The following is a 22,859-nucleotide window of genomic DNA, read 5'->3' as shown; positions in this document are numbered from 1 at the left end:
AAATGCATAATAAGCTGACAAGGATACATTTAATCACATGAAACAGTTATTGTGCTTACTCCTGGTTCGAACTGTTTTACAAACACATAGTTTTGCAAAAAATAGTGAGGTTGCAGTCAAATATGTCAAAACTTTAAAAACTCATCTGAACAAATGCACTGGGTCAGAAAGTGGGACAGAGTGGTGGATACATGGGGCTGTGATTGGTGGGTGGGAATGTTTGGTCAGGAACTGTGGCTGGCCAATCATCAGACTGTGGTTAATATAAAGTACAGCCTTATGTCATGAAAGAATGAGCTGGTGTCTCCATCTAGTGTTTTTTTCATGCATAGGCAACAGGAAAGCCTATTACACCTTTATGTGCTGATTTACTGCTAAAAATAATTAATATGTAAACAGATTTAAAAACAGCTTGATTTCATTATTTATAAGGAGCAATTCTCCAAGTCATTATATGGCTAATTCTGCCTGTCAAAGCAATAAATACGAATCCAGATTTTGCAATTACCCCATGCAGGTTTGTCCTCCATCAGTAAAATATTTAGTTACCTGCCATTTAACACTATTTTTACTTGTAAAATGATAAAAACAAAAACAAACAAAAAAAAAAAAAAACCAATACAAGCTATCATACTGAATCTCTGTGAAATCAATGTGTTGTTTCCAGGAATTAATGATTTCACTGCTCAGGCCCAAGAAGGGAGATGTGATAGCTAATGACATGACTAATCAAATAATCAACCCAAAGAGAATCAGCTTCATGTGTAACTTAAGAAGCTGCTGTAATCATTAGACCAAATCCACAAGGCAGTGGTTGCCAACCCAATATGTGATGAGAACATTACCATTTTGTTTTCTTACTGCTTCCTTCTAATCATTTTTAGTATGAACATGCTTTATTGGATAATTTGTGCACCTTCTTGAAACTCTTCTTAAGTCACCCAGTAGCCTGGCAACAGCCACAATGTAAGCATAATATATATTATATAAGTATAATAAGCAGCCACATGCTCCAGACATAAAAGTGATCCAGACATTATGTTTCTCAACCACAGATACATGCAATGCTTTGTGTATAGGTATGTGTTTTTCTTAATGCATCCATATATCTTCTTCCTTGTAAAAGTCACATAAAGTGACTGATAGCAGCTTGTCAGTCCCCCCCTTCCTTTTCTTTCACTGGCTCTTTACAGAAATGGGAAACTATAAAACAAATAAGGTCAATAGATCTGGACAGACTGGAGCCTTTTACTGAGAGAGACACTTACAAACCTGCAACAACTTATTTTCTGGCCACTTAGGGGCAGCAAAAACAAGCTGTGAACATTTACATATCACCAGCTTTAATGCTGGAAAACAGGAACAGCTGCCTGCTTTGGCAGAAAATGAGATGAAGGTGACAAAAAGATGTGATTTGGACAACCACGCAATGAATGAAAATGTCAGTTATCTTACACTAAATCTGTTCTTGCACATATAAAAGTAAAGATAAAGATTTTTAATTTGTAGAATACTTAATGACTTTGTGGAAAGAAGAAAAGAAATCTAGATGTTGGTGATTTTGCATGCTGCACATTAAAATCTCTTTTTAGAATTCCCAAGTCACTGAATGCAATACCAACATTTAGAAAATTTGCTCTAAATATTAGCTGATTATGGGCTCCAGCTGGTTTTCTGACTGCAGCATGCGTGTGGATGGATGTGATGAGGACGTTACATCACTTGCAGTGCAGCCAGACGCCAGCAGCAGCATCCAGCTCAGGGGGGGAGACGCACAAACCCAGCTGGCCATATTGTGCACCAGATCCTCGCAAATCGGCTGCGTCACACTTAAACACACACACACACACACACACACACACACACACACACACACACACACACACACGCTCTCTCTCTCTCTCTCTCTCTCGCACATACACACACGCACACACAAACATACAGCAGCGCAATAATCTGGAACAATAAAGCCAGCACATCGACGGAAGAACACGGATTGAAAACGCGTCTCTGAGCTGGTAGGTGTTTGGATGCAGTAAATCATCTTTTCTCTTCATTTTCACGGCGATGCATCAGTCCCATTATGTTCTCTCTTGCGCTTTTGTGATTACCAGGCTTTCCCGTGGCCCACACAGCGCACCATATTTTGCACATAATTATTGTTGGATTTGCGCTGCTGTTTTCTTGCGTAAAATGCGTAATTAAACATGAATGATTCCACGAACGATTACTGTTACCACGCATGGTGGAAATGATTATAGACAATGCTTTTCGTTTATAGGTGCTTGTTTACAGTCTTTCCGTGCAGGGAAAATGGTTAAACTGGGGAATAATTTCACCGAAAAAAACAACGGGAAGGCGGTTTCTGAGGATGGATTTGACACCATCCCTCTCATAACACCATTAGATGCCAGCCAGCTGCAGTTCCCCCCACCTGATAAGGTGAGATTGTTGACGTGTTTCCTTCGATTTTATAAGTCAAAGTGTGTTCAGTTTATTAAAAATACGTTTTTCCGTCGCTTTCTATTAGTTCTATTGACAACTAAACATTTTTCATTACAAATAAATCATCTGTGTATGTTGTCTCTTTCTACCAGGTGGTGGTGAAAACAAAGGCAGATTATGATGGTGAGAGCAAGAAGGGAAAGCTACGATCTCCAAAAATTGCAGAGTTCTCAATAAGCATCATTGAAGGTGTATCTGAGCGACTCAAAGTAAGAATAATGTGTTTCATATTCCATTTCAAATATCTCTCACACTCCCACCATGCATATGCTGGAGGGGAGGCAGCCATCTCCCTGCAGCTCAGGACGTTTGTCACCACCGTCATAATATTCCCTTTCCTGTTCAAGATACTGTCTACTCAGTTGCGTCTTCGCTTAGGCCTCCTTAATGTCCAATGTTGCCTGTCATGATATCAGGACATACAGGAGGACATCATGCAAACTAATTCACTTAACCCCACCCTGAAACTCTCATTAATTCAGCTGCTGCCATGGCGATGGCCTCCATCTCTTCAATCTTCATTAACATCCCCCCGCTGATAGATATGTCACTTTTAACACCTATAAAAATTATTAAAACGTGTGGTTTTCTGAAAGAAACAATCAAAGCAGTTGCTGCTGAGAGACTAACCTACCTGTACAAAATATTAACTTTTATACTTAAATCCAGGCAGCTCAGTCTGCACACCACACTCCCCCCCATGTGAAAAAATCAACAGATGACACTGCTTCCGTTGGGCCTGTCAGGCTTCATTTATGGATTCTCAGAGATCTGAAAGGCAGAGAGAAGCCTGTCACCGTGTTGGAGAACACAGCACTGGTGCTTTGAAATCCTGCAGGCTGTCTTTTAGTAGCAGATAGTCCCTTTGATAAGCTCCTGTTGCTTTGCTTTGTACACATGTTGCCGTCTGCTCTGCTGTGTAACTGCAAGGCTCAACCAAACCAATGAAAAGATTATTATCCATATTGATAGACACCATTCCTATCAAACCTGCATTAAACACACTGGACAGCAGGCTTTACGTTACTTTGCTCCACACATATACTGCACTGGTATCACATATAGATTTCTTCATGTTTTACATTGAATTGTACATGTTCGCATGTATGTACCATGAAAATCTTCCAAAATACATGAAAAAAAAAACCCTAAACAAAACGTGCTATACATGTATTCCACATATTTCACATTACTTTAAAAGGTAAAATAAAACATGCAAAACCATGTGTTCACATGTTACTATGTGGTTTTGTACATGCAGTTTTTCTGTAAGGATATGTACATCTGACAAAAGAAATCATCTTTCCTTTATAAGACAAATATACAACAATTTCTACAATATTACTTCAAAAGACCCAAATTCCAGCTTCATTAATAACTTTAACTAATAAAAAAGACTCAAGCACATTTTTGCAACATTCAGGCAATTTCTCCCACTTTTCATCCCATCCCTCTTCTGTTAATCAGAAACACCAGTAGCAGTTACACAACTCCCCTGAGAGGTCTCAGCTCAGCTGCACAGATGGTCACACAAGCCGTTTAGCAGTCAAGTTACTATATGCAGAATATCCTGTAGCCCTGGCTGGCTGTTACTGTCACTGTGTTACGTACACTGGTGGGTTTTTGTGGATTTTATTCTTTCAAGACTTTTAACCTTTAAAATCAAGAAAAGATCCAAACAGATTGTCATCATTGTACTATTTACATTTGTTTATATAAATGGATAGCTGAAAATATACCTTAAGCATAAACTGATTTTCTAACCCTTCAGTTTTGCATTTCCAGAACAGCTGATTATTTGCTTACACCTTCTTGTGAGATGGGATTTCAACTTCCACAGCAGTAAAACATTTTGTAATAACCAACCCTCACCAAAATGCTGTACACAAAATCCTACATTTACTATTTTTTTTCTAAAGAGAAATTGTACATATGGCAGTAATTACAGTTACTACATGTCACCACAGACCAGCCATTTTACAGATCTGACTACCTTTCAGGACAGGTAATAGCTGATATTACAAAAATAAAAATTTTAACTCTGTTAATGGTTGAATGACAGGTTAAAGCAGTTTAGATGTTAATTTTAAATATTTCTAAAAATATAGAATAATGACCATTTGAACTGACCGTAGATCACAGGGAGAATATTTGTTACCAATCAGTTTAAAAAAGTTTAGGAAAATTAAATAACCAAAAAAATGAAAAATGCAGCTGTACTGCAGTTATGGGCTCACAGTAGAGGCAGGCATTTTGGACGATGTTATGCACAGTTATCCTAATTGGAAGTGTCTTTGGGCAATGCACTGAACCCTGCATAGCTGAGGCTGTGTGAATGAGACAGGTAAAAACTGCAGAACCTAATCAAGGTTTAAAGGCAATTCAGTCATTTAAAATAAACAGATGGGCCACCCTCATTCATTTCCAAGTTTTACTCATCAGGATATTAAAAAACAGACAACCAAAGGAGTTAAATATAATTAAACTGAAACAATATCTTGTCCATACCAGGTCTTAAAATGAGGCAAATACAACCTCAGATTAACAATAACGCCTGATATATTGAACTGTGTTTAACAAAAACAGCCAAAATACAGAAGCAGGGTGGGGAAAAAAAGTGCAACCTATGATTCAACTGCTTCTTGAACCACCAGCAATAATTTTCTTTTTCACATGACTGTATGCGAGTGTGGGCGACTGGATGAAATACTAATAAAAATCTGTTAATCCAGCCTGCACTCTTTCTTCCTTTTATCAGTTATAGAGTTCATTTGTGGTTTTCTCTAACAAAAACACAGCAGTGGAAGATGGATGGATGGAAACCTTTAACTCCTAATAATGAAACTATCATGCATCTTCTTCAGGTGACCCTGCTGGTGATCTGTGCCCTGGCTTTCCTGGTGTGTGTGGTATTCCTGGTTGTCTACAAGGTCTACCAGTATGAGCAGCCTTGTCCTGACAGCTTTGTTTACATGGTAAACACTTATGTTTGTTTCTTTGACATTAAAATCTGAACATCATGCAATGTCATCAGATCAGGTTACTGTTAATTAAATATCCAACCTGCACGACATGCGGTTTTTAAGCTATTTTCTATTTGAAGGCCTCATTTGAATTTTACCACTGCAGCGATATTTTTGTTGAGTTTGAAGTTGTTTGGAAGAGGAGTGAATCCCAGTCTATTATTATCAATCAGAGCACTGTCCAACTCAAAACACTGAATGATCTTTCTGATACACACTTCCAGCCCTTATATGACCACCGGTCTCTGAGGCCTAATGTAGGTTATCTAATGTAAAAGGTCCAAACTTTGGACTTTTTTTTTTTAACTTTTGCTCCAGTTCAAGCAAAATCTGTAATCTTAGCTTCTCAGGAACATTTTATGTAACAGGGTCTAAGGTTATTGAATATGTTCATTTATGTCCAGATACTTGTGTAAATTAGGTGATAAGATTTAACATATTCTGAGCTTTGCTTGAGTTTTTTTTTAATCTAAGATGTAATTAGCTCCACAGCTCAGCTCCATTTATTGGTAGACTTACCACTGTTATGTTTTATTCTCTTTCTGGAGCAGCAAGGTCGCTGCATGCCGGCTGGGCTGTATGGCAGCTTCCCCCCTCAGGGCCCTGGGGGCCGTGGACGTCTCTTCACCCTCATCAACCACTACAACATAGCCAAGCAGACCATCACACGGTCGGTATCACCATGGATGACCATCATGTCTGAGGAAAAGGTAACCCAGCAAGAGACGGAGACTGCCCAGAAACTGGCTTAACCAACCCAGGATCAGGAGGTGGCCTCTGCTGTTGCAGGAAAATAAATAATATGGTTGTGCCATTCAAGCAAACCTGAGAGTCGGTTGGCTTTCTGTTGGTGAAAAAATAAAAGAATATTCTTCTCTTGCTTGAGGTGCTATGCTGCCTTGTTGATGTAGTTTGGTCAGCTGTTGTGTACAGTAGCTGGAAGTCTGTGGAAATTTTGTACACGTTCTCAGCACAGCAGGTCTTAGTATGGTGGATTCACGATTTGTTTGAATAGCATATGTTGTTATTTATTTACACAATAAAACAAAGTGGCAAACATGTAGAAAAAAAAAAAAACACAGAAACACTGACACATACACACACCGTCTTTGTACATACACATATGTAACAGAACTCACTTTAGTACTCAGATTGTGAAATGACCGTGAGCCATCCTGTGTGTGCATTGCTTGTTTAACCGCACATGCACGCACGACTCCAACAGCAACCAGTTCGCTTTGAATCTATCTTTTTTGAGTACTGATAGAGCATGTCAGACCTCTTGAGATCAGGCAAGTGGTAAATTTCTCACAAAGTGACTAAGCTAGTAGCCACTGGGCTTATCCGTGCCGAAATATTTTAATGTCATGATATAGCGAAAAGTTGAGGCTTGACCTGAAAGAAATCTACCAGCAAAAAAAAAAAAGAAAAAAGAAAAAGAAAAAAAGATTGAACAGTGTTGTTTTTAATGATTGTTTTCATCATTTGAGCCATTTGTGAACACCATATGCTTTTCTTTGCTGGCTACACAAGACTTACTTTCCACAGCATAACTTTTATGCTACTGTATTGAATGTTTTTGCTAGTGAAAAACACTGTATTGCGCAACGCTTCGCACTGATTACCCTCACCACAGACCTTAGTTAGGCTGATGTAGTGAAACATTCTGAAAGTAGTTGCTTGTACTGTTGCTTTTTCCTGTATTTGTCATTTATTCTGTACTTTTTTCAAACCATGTAATGATTACCATTTAAGTGCATTTGCTACATAAAAAAATGTTAAGTGAAAGGACTCAAATAAAGTGCCCACATTTCAAACTTGTCTGAATGTTTTAACAGTTTCATTCATTATTCAAAGGATGTCTTTTCAGTGATGGTGAAATAAATACAGTTAATGGTTTCCTAGAGTTCAGATCAAATGGAAAGAAGAAAACAGCATTTTAATGCTTCACAAGAATCTAGGTTAACCCTGATTAACAGATCAAAAGAAGAAACTGTCAACATCTCTTTGTCCTTATCTGAACAAAACTGATACGCTGTGGCTTTTTGCCTCTCCACTAACTCTGAAAGCTTGACATAAATATTAAATTCATGAACCACGGAAAGAGAGGAAAGGAAATACAAAATACAGTTTAGAATATTAATTTTACTCAAAAGAAATGTCAAATATATTTAATTTTTTTAAATGTAAAAGTTTTATAGGATGATAGGATGCAGGAATCTAGTAGTGCAATAAAACGGGTTTCACAAAGGATCAGAAAAACCAGAATCTGTTTCATCTTCTGCTACTGGTTAATCGTTATCACCCTAGAGAAGCACTGACTGGTCATCCACTGGTCAAACTGTTAAACTTACAGAAGCCTGGCTTCACAGATGTGCGCTCAAACATCAAATCTACATTGAAATCTACACTGAAAGATTAAAAGGTCAGCTTCAGGGACGAACAAACTTCCATTTCCACTTGAAGACACATGAGAACAAGTTGTCCAACGCCTTCATCAGAACTGTCACAGTGTATTTTCAGTCTCAGTGTTGACTTCAGGAGATAACCAGGACCAGTTTCAAATATGATGGTTTCCTCATGTCCATCGTAGCAGCTGTGTTAACTGTCATACCAGTCCAGGAAGAGGAGGGAGAATGAACACATAACGAGGAAGAAGAGGATCCAAACTCTGAAGCCAGCATTGTTTTTGATTGCCTTGTAACATAAAACAACCAACTTTAGTCATCTGTTTTTTTTAAAAGAAAAAATCTGAAAAATGACTGCAGATGTGATTTTGTACAGTAAAAGGTACCTCTCGTATGTCCTCATTGCCTTCTTTGACGTTCTCTGTTGCACCCACGACCTGTTGGTGAATGTTATCTATCTCGGTTTCCTGTCAAGATTTATGTGAAATGGACGATCAGTTTAGAACAAACTCTTCTTAAAAGATTACAAAAAAGTGAGAGAATGAAACAGAGAGCTTAGCTCACTTGTTGCAGGACTTTTTCAGCAAAGATCTCCTGAAGTCGAGAAATCTCCACGACCCTCCCCTCGATTTGCCTGGTGGGCAAATAAAGGATGCATGAAACACCTCATATACCTCAATACTTTTACCCAAGTTTTGACCCATCAGAAACAAACAGGGCTGTGTCTCTGGCAACTACAGTAAAATGTCACCTGCCAACACCTACAGCATGTCATTCAGTTTGATATCTGACTAATTACACTGTATTACACATTCACACAAGACCGTCTTTGTATTTTCCTGTTTATATTACTTATTTGGTAAAAGTCATGTTATCTGGAATAGACTTACCTTACTTCATCCACCAGGCTGTTCATCTCACTGACCAGTCTCTGGTTTTCCTGCTCAAACTAGACAAAAACACAACACTTTAATTTCTTCACAAGTGAGCCAAACTAGATGTGTGCTACTAATTCAGTATATATAAGAATCTGCTGCATTATCTGAGCTGAAGACTGTATTCAGGCTTTTTAAGTTTGCAATGCCTCTATACCACTGTAGTAAAGAAGACAAGTCCAAAAACCTAAAAACCTCATCTGCTTTTTGTCTCTACAGTGAAACCAGTGACTAGTCCCTGTGTAATGAGACATAATCTAACTATAACTCCACATTCAAGAGACACATATGAATCATACAAATCTACATATTCTAAAAACGGTACGAGATAAATAATAAATGCTAAAATGGCACACCATCTGGATTTCTTCAGGAGAAAGTTCATCCTCCACTCGGCTCTCTTCCCACAGGTTAACGGAGTTGTCCTGGACTTCTGACACACTCTTCTCTGCAGACGAAAAGACAGACCCACCAAAAAGTCTTCATTTTCATTCTGTATGAGAGCATCAGCAGTTTGAGCTGGAACAAACTGGACTGTAATTATGAAGTTCTTCAAAGGCTTCTTGTGTTTCTTTAAGTTCGTGTCATAACCCTCCAAGTTTTCATGGTCCAAATCCAACTAAATCCAACTGGCATGACAGAGACAAAGTGAAAGTATGACTTATTTCTCTGAAATGTAGTCAGTATATCTGATCTTATTCTAATAAAGCTGCACCTCATAGAGCAGCTAAGAGCTTAGCTTTAAAAGCAATTATTTTATTTTGTTTAGGCTATTTTATTTTATTATATTTATTTATTTTACTTAATTATCTTATCATATGCTTATTCAAAAACTACCTATTTTTTGTAACTTTTTCCACTTCTGTTATTATGGTTCTGTTTTACCAAGCTACTTGGCTTTTATGAAATCTTGACCTATACCTTCATACTTGTTATTTCTTCTTATCATTTTTAGGTTTATTAAATTTTCTACTTTTAAATATTTTTAACTCCAGTGTTTTCCTCATGGGGATCCTCTTATTCCTGCTTGGTCTGCAGGGTTGTTGCCATGGAGATCACTCATGTCTGGGGCTTTGGGTGTGTGTGTATATGTGTGCGTGCAAGAGAGAGAGAATGAGAGTAAGAGGTGTGTGTTTAAATGATTATTTTATATTCTTTTTAAATGGCAAACATGGTTGTTTTTATTATGTGAAGCACTTTGTGTCACTCCTGTATGAAAAGTGCTTTATTAATAAAATTTAAAGGGTTTCTCTAAACTTCTAATGAAGCCTTTTCTGGGGCAGGCTGAAGCCTATTCCAGCTGCTATCAGAGAAGAGGCTGCTCTACGCTCATCCTCTAATATTGTATTTTTTGTATCCCTCATAATTCTGGTCACATACAGTTAACCTCATTAAAACTCATACCCATTTAAAATGTTGTTTGTGCCCCCTTATTTTTACCAACAATTCAAAAAAGAAGTTGAATTTCCAGGGTTTCTGACTGGAAATGACATATATGAGTGACCAAATGACAGGATGACACCATGTTATAGAGACCAGTCATAAAAGTTATTCAAACCATTTCCCAGCGACTGAAAAGATTCTTTATTTTTTATTCTTGCTTTCATTGAATCTAGTCTTCAGTTCCTTCCACATACATGGGATTCAGTATTTCCTGACCACACTGTGCATTTCTGATCATTTCATGTTGGAAGGACCAAAGCTGCCTATTTTGCTGCAGCTTATAGATTTTCCCTGTAGTTTTTAATGCAATCTTATTTTCTAAGAAGTCGCAAATGTCCAAGGATTTTCACCAAAGCAAACGTTATAAGTTACAGAAATTCTGCAACTAAAATATTTAGACGAACACAATAAAATGGAGTAGAAAATAGATTCATTTACTCCAAAAAATGTCATCTACACAGGATAGCATGCTGGCGGAAATGTGATGATTTTATGTTATTTTGTCTGCATAATATTAGAATTATACAGTAAAACATCTCAGTCTGCAGAAAAATAAAAAGCTGGCCTTGCTTGCTGAATTTTTCAACAAGACAATGATCAGAAAATACAAAGTGATCAAACAAAAGCAAAACGGAGAATAATATTTTTTAATTTAATTTTATTTTTATTTTAATTAATTTAACCAGGAAGTCCGACTGAGATAAAAAAAAAAACTTATTTGCAAGGACGTCCTGCCCAAGAGGCAGCAAAAAGTATCAGTTACTGCCAAAGTATTAATTTTTAATTAATATTTAATTTAACTGAAAATTATTGATGTGGTTCAGACAGACTGGAATCCCACCCAGACTCTTTATTATGAAGTGAAGAACACAGTGGTGGCAAGAACGGCGTCTAAAACTCAAAGACCTGGAGATTGCAGTGAAAGAGGAGTGGTACAAAACGCCTTTATAAAAGGCTAAAAGGCGTGTTCGTAAATCCAGGAAAATATTTGAAATATTTGATTGATCTGGAGGCAAAGGGTCTGCTGAAAGAAAAAATATTTACAATTCTGAATTAAACGTTTTCCATTTCAAATTGCAAGGTGTTTTGCTCTTTTGTCACTTGTTTACATCAAGTCCGGTCAGAAGAAACACACTAATCAAATGAAAATTCAACACAAGTTAAATTTAGGTCTGGGCATAAATAATTCAGAGCTTAAAAACACATTTGCAGATAATCATTGTAATAAAAATCTTTCACAGCCTACTTGACTGATTATGGCTCTTAACTCTTAACACAGTGTGCTGTGGTACAGCATGCAAATGCAAGAGTCAGCCCAGTTCCAACAGAGCAGCAGGGTAGCTCAAACAAGTCTTAGTCTTCACATTAATACAGCTCAGTGACTTCTAAAAACTCACCAGAACTTTCCTCCTTAATAATTTTCTCCTCTGTGGGCTCCACTTCCACTGTTTTCTCCACCCGGCTAGGGTGCTCTGGTACCAGTCTCGATCTGAAAGCCCAAACCATTATTTCAATCAAAATGTGCTTCAACAGTGTCAACAATCACAAGGTGAAGACAGGTGATGCTGTCAGAGAAGCAGACAAATACTCACAGTCTCTTCTTGTCCACCATTCTCTTAACTCTTATTGCTCTCTGCTCAGAGTACAGCTTACACACTCCTTTAAAACAATAAGAAAAACAATGACATGAGTCTGTAGTTCTATGTGCTAAAATACAGGTTTCAGTGCTCTCAGATGCAGCATGAGAGAATAACGAGCAAATGCAATCAAAAATAGTCCATCTGGAGTTGATGCAGTTCAGTCTGCACAGCAATGAGACTCACCTTTCAGATACATCTCTATGAGGTCCAGCACTGCCCCCCTGTGCTCCTTAATCTGAGCTGATGCCACCTGCTTCTCCACTGTGGTGTCAACAATGAAACATTTACTTAGTAAAGATGACAAAAAGAAAGTGGAATTACTTTGACCCATCTATGTGACATATGAGTGCACACCTTCATTACGTAGCTGCTTGATGGCTTCAGAACAGGTTCGCATGAAGATCTGAGCATCCTGGTCAATCTGGTCTCGTTCACTGTCCGTCATGCGGGTAAGATCTGATGAAATGAGACTAAAACACACAAGATCATTAAAAAAACACAAGGGATGCTTAAATACTTTTAACATCAATTGACTTGAAAAATCCTTCAGTACCTAAATGGGTAGTCATGTTAATAATAATAATAATAATAATAATAATAATAATAATAATAATAAATGTTTTATTTGTAAAGCACTTATATTGAATCTCAAAGTGCTGCAAGAATATCAAATAAAAAGATTATATAAACAAATAAAATCACATCAACACACAGGTAATAAAACAATTTAAGTTTATTTCAATCTGAACTTCCAATACAAACAGTTTACAGGCAAAGGTAAAACTAAGAAAATCCAACTGATAAAATACAAAATATAAAAGATTTAATCATTAAACATGAAGTTATATATGACACTTGAAAATTGCATTATATTACATTATGTTGCAGGACTATCACCTCTTTTTTATTCCAAAATTTATTTGAAATTGGGCAGAATAATAATAAAAAAAGGTTTACACCAAAACTATAATGTTCTGTTCAGCTTTAATATTTACATCTGACATGCAAGAAATGATTTTTGGTAACATGTCTTTAGATTCAACAGGGCTCGCAATAAATTCAGGATATTCATGACCCACTGATGTATGTGGTGAGCTATGGTAAATCAATGGAAAATGCTAATAATTATAACTAAGCCAATTAACTTTGTCTTTAAACTTATTTCAAGGAACAATCAGTCAGTTTTTACCTCATCGCACTTAGTCCAACTTAGACTGTTGTGATCTCCAGCTATACTAGCTTAGTAAATATAATCTAATCCACTATTTTTTAATTTTCTTTAAGACAAAGGAAGTAAACAGGAAAATTTAAGGGAAGTAATAAAGAAAGTTGGGCCTATAATGAACTTGCACATATACCACTGGATTTTCCCCACCACTAATTGCTACTGGACGCCAAATGCTGACCTCTCTCATATTTGGTTAATGTATCCTGTTGAAAATTTATCAACAAATCTTACAAAACACAATCTATCAGACACACCCGCACCTACAAAACACACAGAGCCCTCGAGCAAAGGAAGGCCTGGATTAGTCCCTGGGCGTGATTTGTTCTACACTTGGTTGCAGCTCAATTATTCCAGACAATTAGACTGGAGCCGGATTCAACAGACCACCCTACTCGCTGCTGACCTCGTGCCAGCAGCCAGCTCCTGCAGCACACACACAGGAGACATACTGCAAAGTCCCATGTAAAAAATTCTAACTTGGTTTGATTTTTGTCTGGATCAAAGTGTTTATCCCTCCATCATCAACCTTCTGTACAGCCTTGACGGGTTTTGATGCTTACCTTCCAACGCTCACGTAATCTTTTCGGTGTTGGAGCAGAAAGTCTTTGAGCTTGGTGATGTTTGTGATCTGCCAAGATAAAGGGAGAATACAAAAAAATTAACAAATCTCTTCAATGCAATCCCTCCATTGCTTTTTCAAACAAGTTAACATTGTCAACATAGTTTAAGAGAGTTTTAGAAACCAGGAAGCAATTTCCTTTTCACATTCAGACAGAGCAGATGATTTAATATATGTTGGATGTGATAGGCAACCAAAGTCTTTTAAATTCTCATAATTTATTTTAGACAATTCATCTGCTCCTGGACATGCTTAACTAACTAGCAACTTCTTCAATAAACCGCTCCCATAAATAAAATCATGAGTAGTCGCGTACAGAGAACTAGACCTTAAATTCATGATCTGCTACTATTTATCACAGAAAAAAATGACCGGATTTATGTGTGTATACAAGCAAACCAGAGCAAACGTGGTTCAATCCAATATTTGCTGTTGTAATTTGGTCAAATATTAAAAAAGACCAAATTGCTTCCCTGTCTTTGGGAGCTCTGCTGACAGGGTGCATGTGGGTGTGAGGGCACACACAGCGGGCTCTGTTGCATCCACTGGACGACAGAAGTCGGACAAGCCGTGGATTGAAAAACGACACAATGAGTTTGACTGTGACAGCGCCCACAGAGTGCTGGGGATTATTTGGATAGCGAAACGACGCTGTCTTCAGCTTTCAACCTTCAGCCTTTTCACTCTAACAACCTCAATTACAAAATTGCCTTGGCTGTAAGTAAGAACCTGGCACCAGCCGTCCAATCATGTCTCTAAACATTAATTCCTGTCATGGAGATTTCGAAACAGTTTTTTAAAAAAAATGATTTTAAAAAGAATAAATCTTTTTTCAAATCAGACATAAATGTTGGAGCAAAACAGAACTAATCAATTTACTAGAAACCTATTATTCCTTATCTGCTTAAATATATTACTGAGTGACACATGACACTGCTGTGGGAGACACAAGGGTGGCTAAGGTGAGCAGAGTCTTGTAATAATACAATTATTTGAGGTCAACAGTTAATTGTGGTTCAGCTCAACTGAAGTTAAAAGGGGGGTGTTCAAGAAGAACAGAGGCTTCTTATGGTCTGAAATAGTCTCTCATGCAGCTTTTCCCTGTGAAAGAGATGCTGAGTGCATGAAACACATGAGCTCATGCTTTGTGATTTATAATCTTCAGGAGTCATTTTGAACCCATTCAAAGACATGTCAGGTCTTAGCTTTACTAATGTAATAGTTAATTAACTAACATTTAATTTTATTTTGACCCTAAACTCAATAAAACATTTAGGTAAAATGACAACTTTCTGATTTGGGACTTGTTAAAAAAACTGATTATTTACAGCATCTTTTTTTTGCAACATAAAGTGAAAGGACCTCAACGCACACAGGCCTTTTTATATTATAGTTGTAGCATGACAACAAGATTATCATGATATGATCTTTGCCATCAACTTTACATTCATTTCAGCAGAACCAGGTTTTGTGGTAAAATGCTTATTTATAAAGAAAGCCACAATGGAAGCACAATTTTAAGTTTCAGTAATGATCTTGGCTTGCTACAAGATGGAAAATATAAACTCCCACATGACATGACTAATTTATCTCCAACTATAAACTATGCTTTCTGTTTGCAATCAGCACTTGGCTCTAGTTTTTTACTTTATGTATTGAGTGTATTTGACTATGCATATCAGTTCATTGTACAGCTTTTTGACCAGTAGGTAGCGCCAAGTCCTCAGCATTGGGAGATGCTCAGAGAGAAAAAAGAAACATGTGCGTTGCTGTGTGTTATGTCAAGACGGCTGCTCTGGGGGCTGAGCCATCTCCTGTGTGTATACATTGGAGCTCAGATTCCCAGCACAACCTCAAGGGTTTGCAGGGGGTCAGAGGGATCAATTGCTCTTGTAACTTAAGACCTTAAAGAGCAAGTAATTCCTCAACAATGAGGAAGGGGGTGGCCTTGTGCATGTGACTCGCCATATATGTGCGCATGCAAGTATGTGTAAGCATACGTTTGTGTGTGTGTGTGTGTGTGCAGCCGCTGTAGGTGTGTGTGTGTGTAGCTGGGCTCGCAACAGAGGCAGGAGGAGACAGTCTGCCGGCCTATATCTAATCTCGTCATCATCAAAGACCCCCACTTTACCTCCTCACTTTCTCTTTCCCCTGCTCCCCTCCAGCCCTGACAGAGCCCAAACAAACCATCAGGGGGGATTATTATGAGGAAGAAAAGAGAAAAGGCTTAGCTAGCAGATTTCTAAAGAGCTTGGATGGCTCTTTGTTTTGTTAAATCCAGGTAACTGACAGAGTTGGATGATGACTGCACTGCTTTGGTTTAAGTCCCTGACTGTGTCCTGACCGTGGGCTATCCATACTGACGCCATGCTAGTTTGTGTTTAAGTACAAAGGCCTGATACAGAGAAGAAGCTTCAGTGGAGAATACTGTGCCACATGTTGACTTTATTATCATGTTTATGTCTGAGTCACTAATGGGCTGACTTTTTTCTCTCATGTCTATTCAGTTAGAACGCTTTAGTCAGTTCTATATACAAACAGTCAGCAATCAAACAAAGCTTTTAGGAATATTTCTAAACTGTAAATTTAACCTTTTTTTAATATGTCCTAAGGTCATATTTATGCATTGTGTTTTTCAGTGCATAATTCATTTGAGCTCAAAAGCGCAGTAAGCAGAACTTGCATTCGATCACGCAGGTCAGACCAAGCATGGTAGAAAATGTCAACTAAATTATTTTAATGTAATATGGAGGTCTGACTCAGATGTTAGGGATTCTGCAACACTAATGTGTATAACACAAAGAACACCTAGCTGAAGCAACCAAAGTGCTGCCATTGTGCTGCACAAGTGTGCCTCTACCCCGTTCACATCTGAACAAGTCAATTCCTCTTTGTCAGTCACAGCATGTTAAGTGTCTCGCTGCTTAAACTCAGTGAGATAGACTGAGTGGTGACTTCACCACTTGGAGAAGCCACAAGGTCGGTTTTGGACCCAGTTCACTGGAAACTCAGCAGTATTTGGAAACAACTGCCTTTAAGCAATCAATTTCACATGAAGAGGACGTGTCGTCTGTCCTCTATGAAAGGCTGGTTATATCAAGTGATAATATAAAGAAGGCTATTATTTAGAAAAGAAATGCTTGTGTTAGAGGTGTTCCACCATAATACATTATATTTAAATATAATTTAAATATATTCTGTCAAAAAGAACAATCAGCATATTTAGCAGTCCCACTCTCAATCCCTGTTTTACAGATTCCAGTCTTGTGTGTTATACAGTATATACTGTGATCCTTTAGGGATTGTTGAGTATTATTTGTGATTCTTGTAAAGATTTTAAATAGCAGGTTGTGTTTTCTGCTGTCTGAACAGACTCAGATTCACAAGCATGCTGTCTGTTTTAATGAAATGTAAAGCCCTGAGAATCAGTTATCTAATATGAATAACATAGCTATAATGGTACCATGGAAAATATTTGGAAGGAAATCTCGGGATTTTCATTTTTTTAAACCAACATTATGTAGTAAATACTATAAATCATGAGAATTGGTAAAATAATGAACTATGAAGTCGATATACATTTCTTTATAAAAAAAAGCTAAAAAAGAAACTAAAATGTGGTAAATCACAAAGCCTAACAATAGTCTGTCCACAGCAGCTACTTTCCTTTTATTGCATGTTTAATTATTTAAACCTTCATCTTCTGAACTTCACACAAATTTTATTCTAATTGAACAAGCCAGTGTGTAGAGTATTTAACACAGGTCTGCACTTTGAGAAGTGAAACAAAACTAGATTTTGTTCAGACCTGACAGCAGATGCTTTAAAATTCAATTTGCCAGGCTTTTGTGGGAAAACAGTGCAGAGCTTAGGCCAACTGGTAAAGAGACCATTTAGCAGCGGAGTTCATATCACAATGATCCCTGCAAATCGCTCAGTATAGACTTGGCTTAGACAGCGGCATGTGAGCATGTTTAACCCCTATGCCAACGTATTTTGTAATATGATAACACAAAAAACTTAACATGAATGATAGATTATATGCTTCCATACAGTTTGAATGAAATGATGCTTAACCGTAACACTACATCATCTCATTAAACAATATCATATTTTATAATTTCATTTTCAGGAGTAAATGTTTTAACTTTTACTTGACTTTCATTAACTTTAAAAGTCTTGAAAAAACCATCTTCTTAAAGAAAACTTGTAAATGTCAGTGCTGTTCTGGTTTAGCATTAGAATATGTGCAGATAAGTCGTTGAGCACCAAATTAATAAGTAAATAAAGAAATCTCCAAATACTCCAGTTTTATCTCGATGTCAACACCTATAGCATCATACAAAATACCCACAATATATTGCAAAGTTTGGTCTCTGACTTGAAATTGGGACGTTCGCTTGTTTCACTGCTGAGTGAAATTCATAGTGAAAATATTTCATTTCGTGTTCACAGTGATGTTTAATGGGGTTATGTAGCTTACATCATTTCAGTCATGATTTCATAGGTTTAAAAAAAAAAAAAAACAGCTAGAGCTAGAAACTTAATCGTCAATGAAAAGCCCACTAAGTAAACTAAATTAATGAAAATTAAACTAAATGGTTTGAAAATACATGAGTATACTATTTCAAAATTAAGTTTTCACAGGGAAGAGCCCCTCTAATAACACAACATACTTTTAAGAGCTGGCTGATGGCCACACTTTTCAGTGTTTCAAAGAAAACACTGTGAGAAGGAGCCAATTTTGGAATACCAATACTGAAGGCACAGTGGGGAGCCAAGCACTATTTTCTACACTCAATTTAACAATTTTGGAGTGACCTCCACCATTTAAACTCGAGAAGGGCAGCATGCTGAGGGGAGTGACGAGGTGAGCGGTGAAATGGAGATCACAGCGCCCAAAACCACCCCTATGAGGTAAAAGATTCCCCTGACCAAACCCCATCCTGCAAACACTAGCCCTCTTATTAGTCAATCAAAACTTTTCTTTTCTTTTTTTTTTTTTTCCTGTAGGAATTGCTTTGAAAGAAGCTACATTTCCTTTCTTGCTGTGCTGATTTTTAAGTGGAAAAATGTCTCTTAAGACCACTGTGTATTTGTCAACTTTGATGTTTTCTATTTTTGCAAAGCTTCAATGGGAACTTGGGAGGGAGAGTTATGCATGTCTTGAAGGGCACGCACATCTGTTGTGAATTTGGTGCCGGCCGTCAACATTGTTACTGGGGACCTAATTTAATATTTTCTCTGTTTTGATCTTCCACCTTTAATCACTGGCTCTTGGGAGGATCGGCTTTCCCCAAAAATTGTTTGAGAGCCAAAAGAAAATGTTATTGCAGCATGTTTATGGAATCATACATGGGAAGAGGCGATTTAGAAAAAAAAAAAAGTTGTATATGTCAGCCTATATAGGAAAGAATGGATAGAAGAGTTGGGGGAAATGTGGGTGAAAACCACCACATAACTTTAAGAAGTCAGGACATTCCAGACTAACAATTTCAATTTTTACAAAAAGTTTTCCCCGAGATGGTCGGAGATGATATCGGCAGCGCAAAGAAGACAGCAAAAGGATTCGGGCAGGGAGGGAGGGGGATAAGGCAGGCAGGCACCACAGGATAGGTTCATGTTTCTTTTGAATCAGCAGCAGTCTTTTTTATTAAACCACCATTTCTAATATCAATGTAGAGGAACATAACAAAAACCTAGCTGTGTGGAGCTGTTGCAAGTGGGTTCATGTTTGCCCCAGACTGATGGTTGGAGCCATCAGGTACAACTTAAAGACCTCACTCCCCGAGGGAAACGTAAAATAGTTCTTAAAGGTGCCTTTGAAGCTCTGTGTTTGTGATACTCATGTCAGGCCAAAGTTTTCTGGCTGTAAAGGCAATACTCCCGACAAGGAAAGAAGACCTTCAGTTTTCAACGACCCATCTCTTCCTGCCGGCTACAAATGATGGCTCTGTAAATCAAGTGAATAAAGATTTTTCAAAAGGTTTTGCAAAATTTCCTAAAAAAAAATTAAATGCCTATGTGTCTTTACATTACAGACGCTTGAAAACGAGAGTTTGAAATTATTTTTATTAATACAATGCAATATGTATAACAAGTTAAGGTTCTAGTGAATTACAGGTATTTTACAACAAAAGGTTAAAAACTGAAATGTTTTAACAGCTTTAGGCAGATGGTCAAACATTTTGTTTTTGTTTAAAAATGTTCGTTGTATGACCCATAAGTATCCAAGTCACAACCATAATAAGAGATGTAAAATTCTTTAAAGTAAGTAAAAGAAAGCTTCAATACATTTTGTATTTCTATCATTTAGTATATGAGAGACAGGACTGTCCTTTATGAATCTAGAGAAAAATTCTGCCTCATAATTATTTGCAGCTACAACTTCCAAAGTTACTGGACTATTATTATACAATGTCAACTGAGATTTGTGTAAACAAATATGGGGATAGTAGACATCGTTCACTTTTGTGCCTGTTCCTTTCCTTTTCTAACTATCATATATCAATTGAATAATTAATCAAATTTCAATATTGAACACAATTTTGTGTTCCCAAAATTAAATTAACAGAATTGCTCAATATCAGAAATGTATACTCTGCTAAAATAAAGTAAACCAGAAGGTAATCGTGCCTGATTGAAACACTACAACATTGTGCTAAGTTTTCACCTTCCAACAGGCTCATATTAAATCTGTCAGCATTTATTATTTTAATGTTATCTTTTCATTTTAATGGGACATAGCTTACACACGTAATAGCATTTAATAATGAGGAAAATATGATGTATAGTTTAAGTTAAAAAGCAAAGTCTACATGAAACTGAAATTTTAAATCACAAAATGTTCAACAAACAGATATCATTTAACATTTGGCATGGATATATCCATAATTTAAGGTTATTAACGTAATAAATCCATCAGCATTTATAATTTAAATTTTACGTTTTCCTTTGTGTAGGCTAGCTACTTATTGGCATTCAATAAAAAGGCAAAAAAAACAAACAAAAAAAAAAAAACAAAAAAAAAACCCACATCAGTTTTACAAGCTCCACAAAATTACAGCTGAAACATGAACTGTCGCTTTACAGGAAACTCAAACTGAATCAGTTGGGGTCAGTTGAGTTGAGTCGAATGCAGCCCCTCGCAGCCCCATCTGACAAGCTACTGTCAATAAAGACCACTAGAGCCCACTGTCTCCTTAGTCCTTACAAATTTATCATACCATCTTCCCTTAACTTTATTATTTTCTCCAACAATGTCAATAAAAGAGCTTCAGAAAATACAATGGAGGTTATATTTGAATATTTGACAGTATCCTTGAACATTATCAGGAACTTTGCTATGCTAACTCGATTTTAGTTTGAGTTTAATGTTCTTGACAGAAGTTGAAAGTCTAGTTCTCTGGCTCAGCTTTTCCATCCCCTTGCCAACTGAGTTGAACCAAACTTTTGTATAGTTACTTACAAAAATGTGCACCAGGCCTGCTTCCATAAACTAGTTTGCAGAAAATAAATTGAGCTGTGTTCTGCATTAAACAGGTGGAAGTATGGACTGTGTTGCTTAATGTCATTAAAACAATGCACACAACCCAGTCAAAAATATTTCAGAAAGAAAATAAAATTAAAGCTAAACACTTTTGGTATATATTAGAGTTTTTTGGGAATTTGTTTTAACTTTGTTCAGTATCATTATAATTTCATTTCAGTAAATATTAGCCATGATTATTCCATTCTTGATGCAGGAAAAGCTGACAAAAAGTGATGAGGTATGTACATATCATGTTCTAGATGTCAAAACTAAGAATGTGTATAGACTTATTCTAGAAATTTTAAAAACTAAAACATACTGATACTATAAATGAAAAGGGAAGTGTTTTTACGAAACTGAAAAGTTTAAATCATGATGAAATGTTCAATAAACAAAAAGTTTTCTTTTGTTTCATGATTTGACATTTACATTTGATATCATTAGTCTTAGCACTATATGAATTTCATTTAAGGTTTCTTTGAAATTTAAACTATTTTACTATTATGTTTCACTGAATAACAATATACACAGCAGCATGCCACATAACCTTTTGGAAGATGTTTAAAAAAAACACTGAAGCTTGCTGATGACACTAACTTAAAGAGAACCACTTATTTTGTCCTGACAACACAGGTTTCTCCATGTGCGTTTTGTTCTGCTTTGATGGCATTTCCTAATCTAAAACTGATGCTTTTCTGAAAGATAAACATCCACTGGATGCGTGTCCACAGCAGCCAGACTTAGCTGAAATGAAATGCAGGGAGGAGGACATTTCTTGGTCAGAGACAGACTACCAAAACCTGACTGATTTAAGTGAGGGATTTAATAAACTGATATACAATGATACACTATGTGATAAGTATCTATAAGGTACACATGAAAGTAACCAAAAACAAAATGCAAATTTTAATATTTTTCAATCTGATGTCAAATTCTAAGGCAGCGAGTACAGTTCAGAGTCACTGGATTATATTACCATCGTTTCTTGTTTGAAGAAAATTCTGAGTATTATCAAACAACACACGTCCTAGCTTGCAAAAATATTATTTTCATTAGATAAGCCACTAATGATTCAAGGAGTTATGAGTGACCCATGAACAGCTAACAACGATTATAATAAAGACTTGCCGTTTTGTAAGAAATGTATATCTTTCTATGTACTTTAACAGAATGCTTCTACTGATTTGCGACTTTGAACGAGCTAATTCAATCACAGTAATTCTGGTTCCCAACTGCCTTTAAATACAGAATTTTGTAAAGGTGCTAGCACAGTTAGCTAAAGCTAGCTTTGATAAAAACTCACCACTTCTTTCGCACGCGGTGAGAAGCCGCTCTTTGGTCTGCTTCTCTTGAAAATCTCATCTTTGGTGGAATCAAATCCTATTCCTATGGCTTTATTCCGGGTCTTTACCGTCTTCACACTGGCTTTGAAAAGTAGAGTTATATCCACAGCCATGTCTGTGCAGCTGCAGCTCGACACAAACCGCTGTAAACAAACTGACACGTCATCAAGCGACAACGTCATCG

General features: G+C 36.9%; 2 protein-coding genes across 4 annotated transcripts; one reads left to right on the top strand and one right to left on the bottom strand.

The window, feature by feature from the left end:
• Positions 1–1,748: 1,748 nt before the first annotated feature.
• Positions 1,749–7,349, top strand: LOC121637122 (neuronal vesicle trafficking-associated protein 1-like). Of its 3 annotated transcripts, none has more exons than XM_041981064.1 (5): positions 1,749–2,018; positions 2,309–2,442; positions 2,598–2,714; positions 5,370–5,480; positions 6,080–7,349. In XM_041981064.1, exons 2-5 carry the CDS (start codon positions 2,314–2,316, stop codon positions 6,278–6,280), a joined length of 558 nt encoding a protein of 185 aa, XP_041836998.1. In that variant the 5' UTR covers positions 1,749–2,018; positions 2,309–2,313; the 3' UTR covers positions 6,281–7,349. The 3 variants fall into 3 exon arrangements, with proteins under 3 accessions (XP_041836998.1, XP_041836995.1, XP_041836997.1); XM_041981061.1 differs by having other exon boundaries at positions 2,296–2,442; XM_041981063.1 differs by having other exon boundaries at positions 2,282–2,442.
• Positions 6,978–22,838, bottom strand: stx18 (syntaxin 18). The gene is made up of 11 exons (XM_041981060.1): positions 22,636–22,838; positions 13,743–13,810; positions 12,309–12,424; positions 12,138–12,215; positions 11,907–11,973; positions 11,712–11,803; positions 9,228–9,319; positions 8,827–8,885; positions 8,501–8,570; positions 8,323–8,403; positions 6,978–8,225 (listed from the first exon to the last, which is right to left on the bottom strand). The coding sequence occupies exons 1-11, from the start codon at positions 22,786–22,788 to the stop codon at positions 8,130–8,132; spliced, it is 972 nt and encodes a 323-aa protein (XP_041836994.1). The 5' UTR covers positions 22,789–22,838; the 3' UTR covers positions 6,978–8,129.
• Between the last annotated feature and the right edge of the window lie 21 nt (positions 22,839–22,859).

The sequence above is a fragment of the Melanotaenia boesemani genome, chromosome 3, assembly GCF_017639745.1.
Source record: "Melanotaenia boesemani isolate fMelBoe1 chromosome 3, fMelBoe1.pri, whole genome shotgun sequence".
Lineage (NCBI taxonomy): Eukaryota > Metazoa > Chordata > Actinopteri > Atheriniformes > Melanotaeniidae > Melanotaenia > Melanotaenia boesemani.
Note: the sequence above shows the minus strand (reverse complement) of the source record. Positions and strands in the feature narration are given on the sequence as shown.

Coding starts and splice junctions, on each gene's coding strand:
- stx18 (XM_041981060.1), bottom strand. CDS start 22,788: ATGGCTGTGGATATAACTCTACTTTTCAAAGCCAGTGTGAAGACGGTA. Junction 11,974..12,137: donor CATAGAGATGTATCTGAAAG/GTGAGTCTCATT, acceptor ATTGTTTTAAAG/GAGTGTGTAAGCTGTACTCT. Junction 9,320..11,711: donor TATTAAGGAGGAAAGTTCTG/GTGAGTTTTTAG, acceptor TTTCGTCTGCAG/AGAAGAGTGTGTCAGAAGTC.
- LOC121637122 (XM_041981064.1), top strand. CDS start 2,314: ATGGTTAAACTGGGGAATAATTTCACCGAAAAAAACAACGGGAAGGCG. Junction 2,443..2,597: donor AGTTCCCCCCACCTGATAAG/GTGAGATTGTTG, acceptor TCTTTCTACCAG/GTGGTGGTGAAAACAAAGGC. Junction 5,481..6,079: donor CTGACAGCTTTGTTTACATG/GTAAACACTTAT, acceptor TTTCTGGAGCAG/CAAGGTCGCTGCATGCCGGC.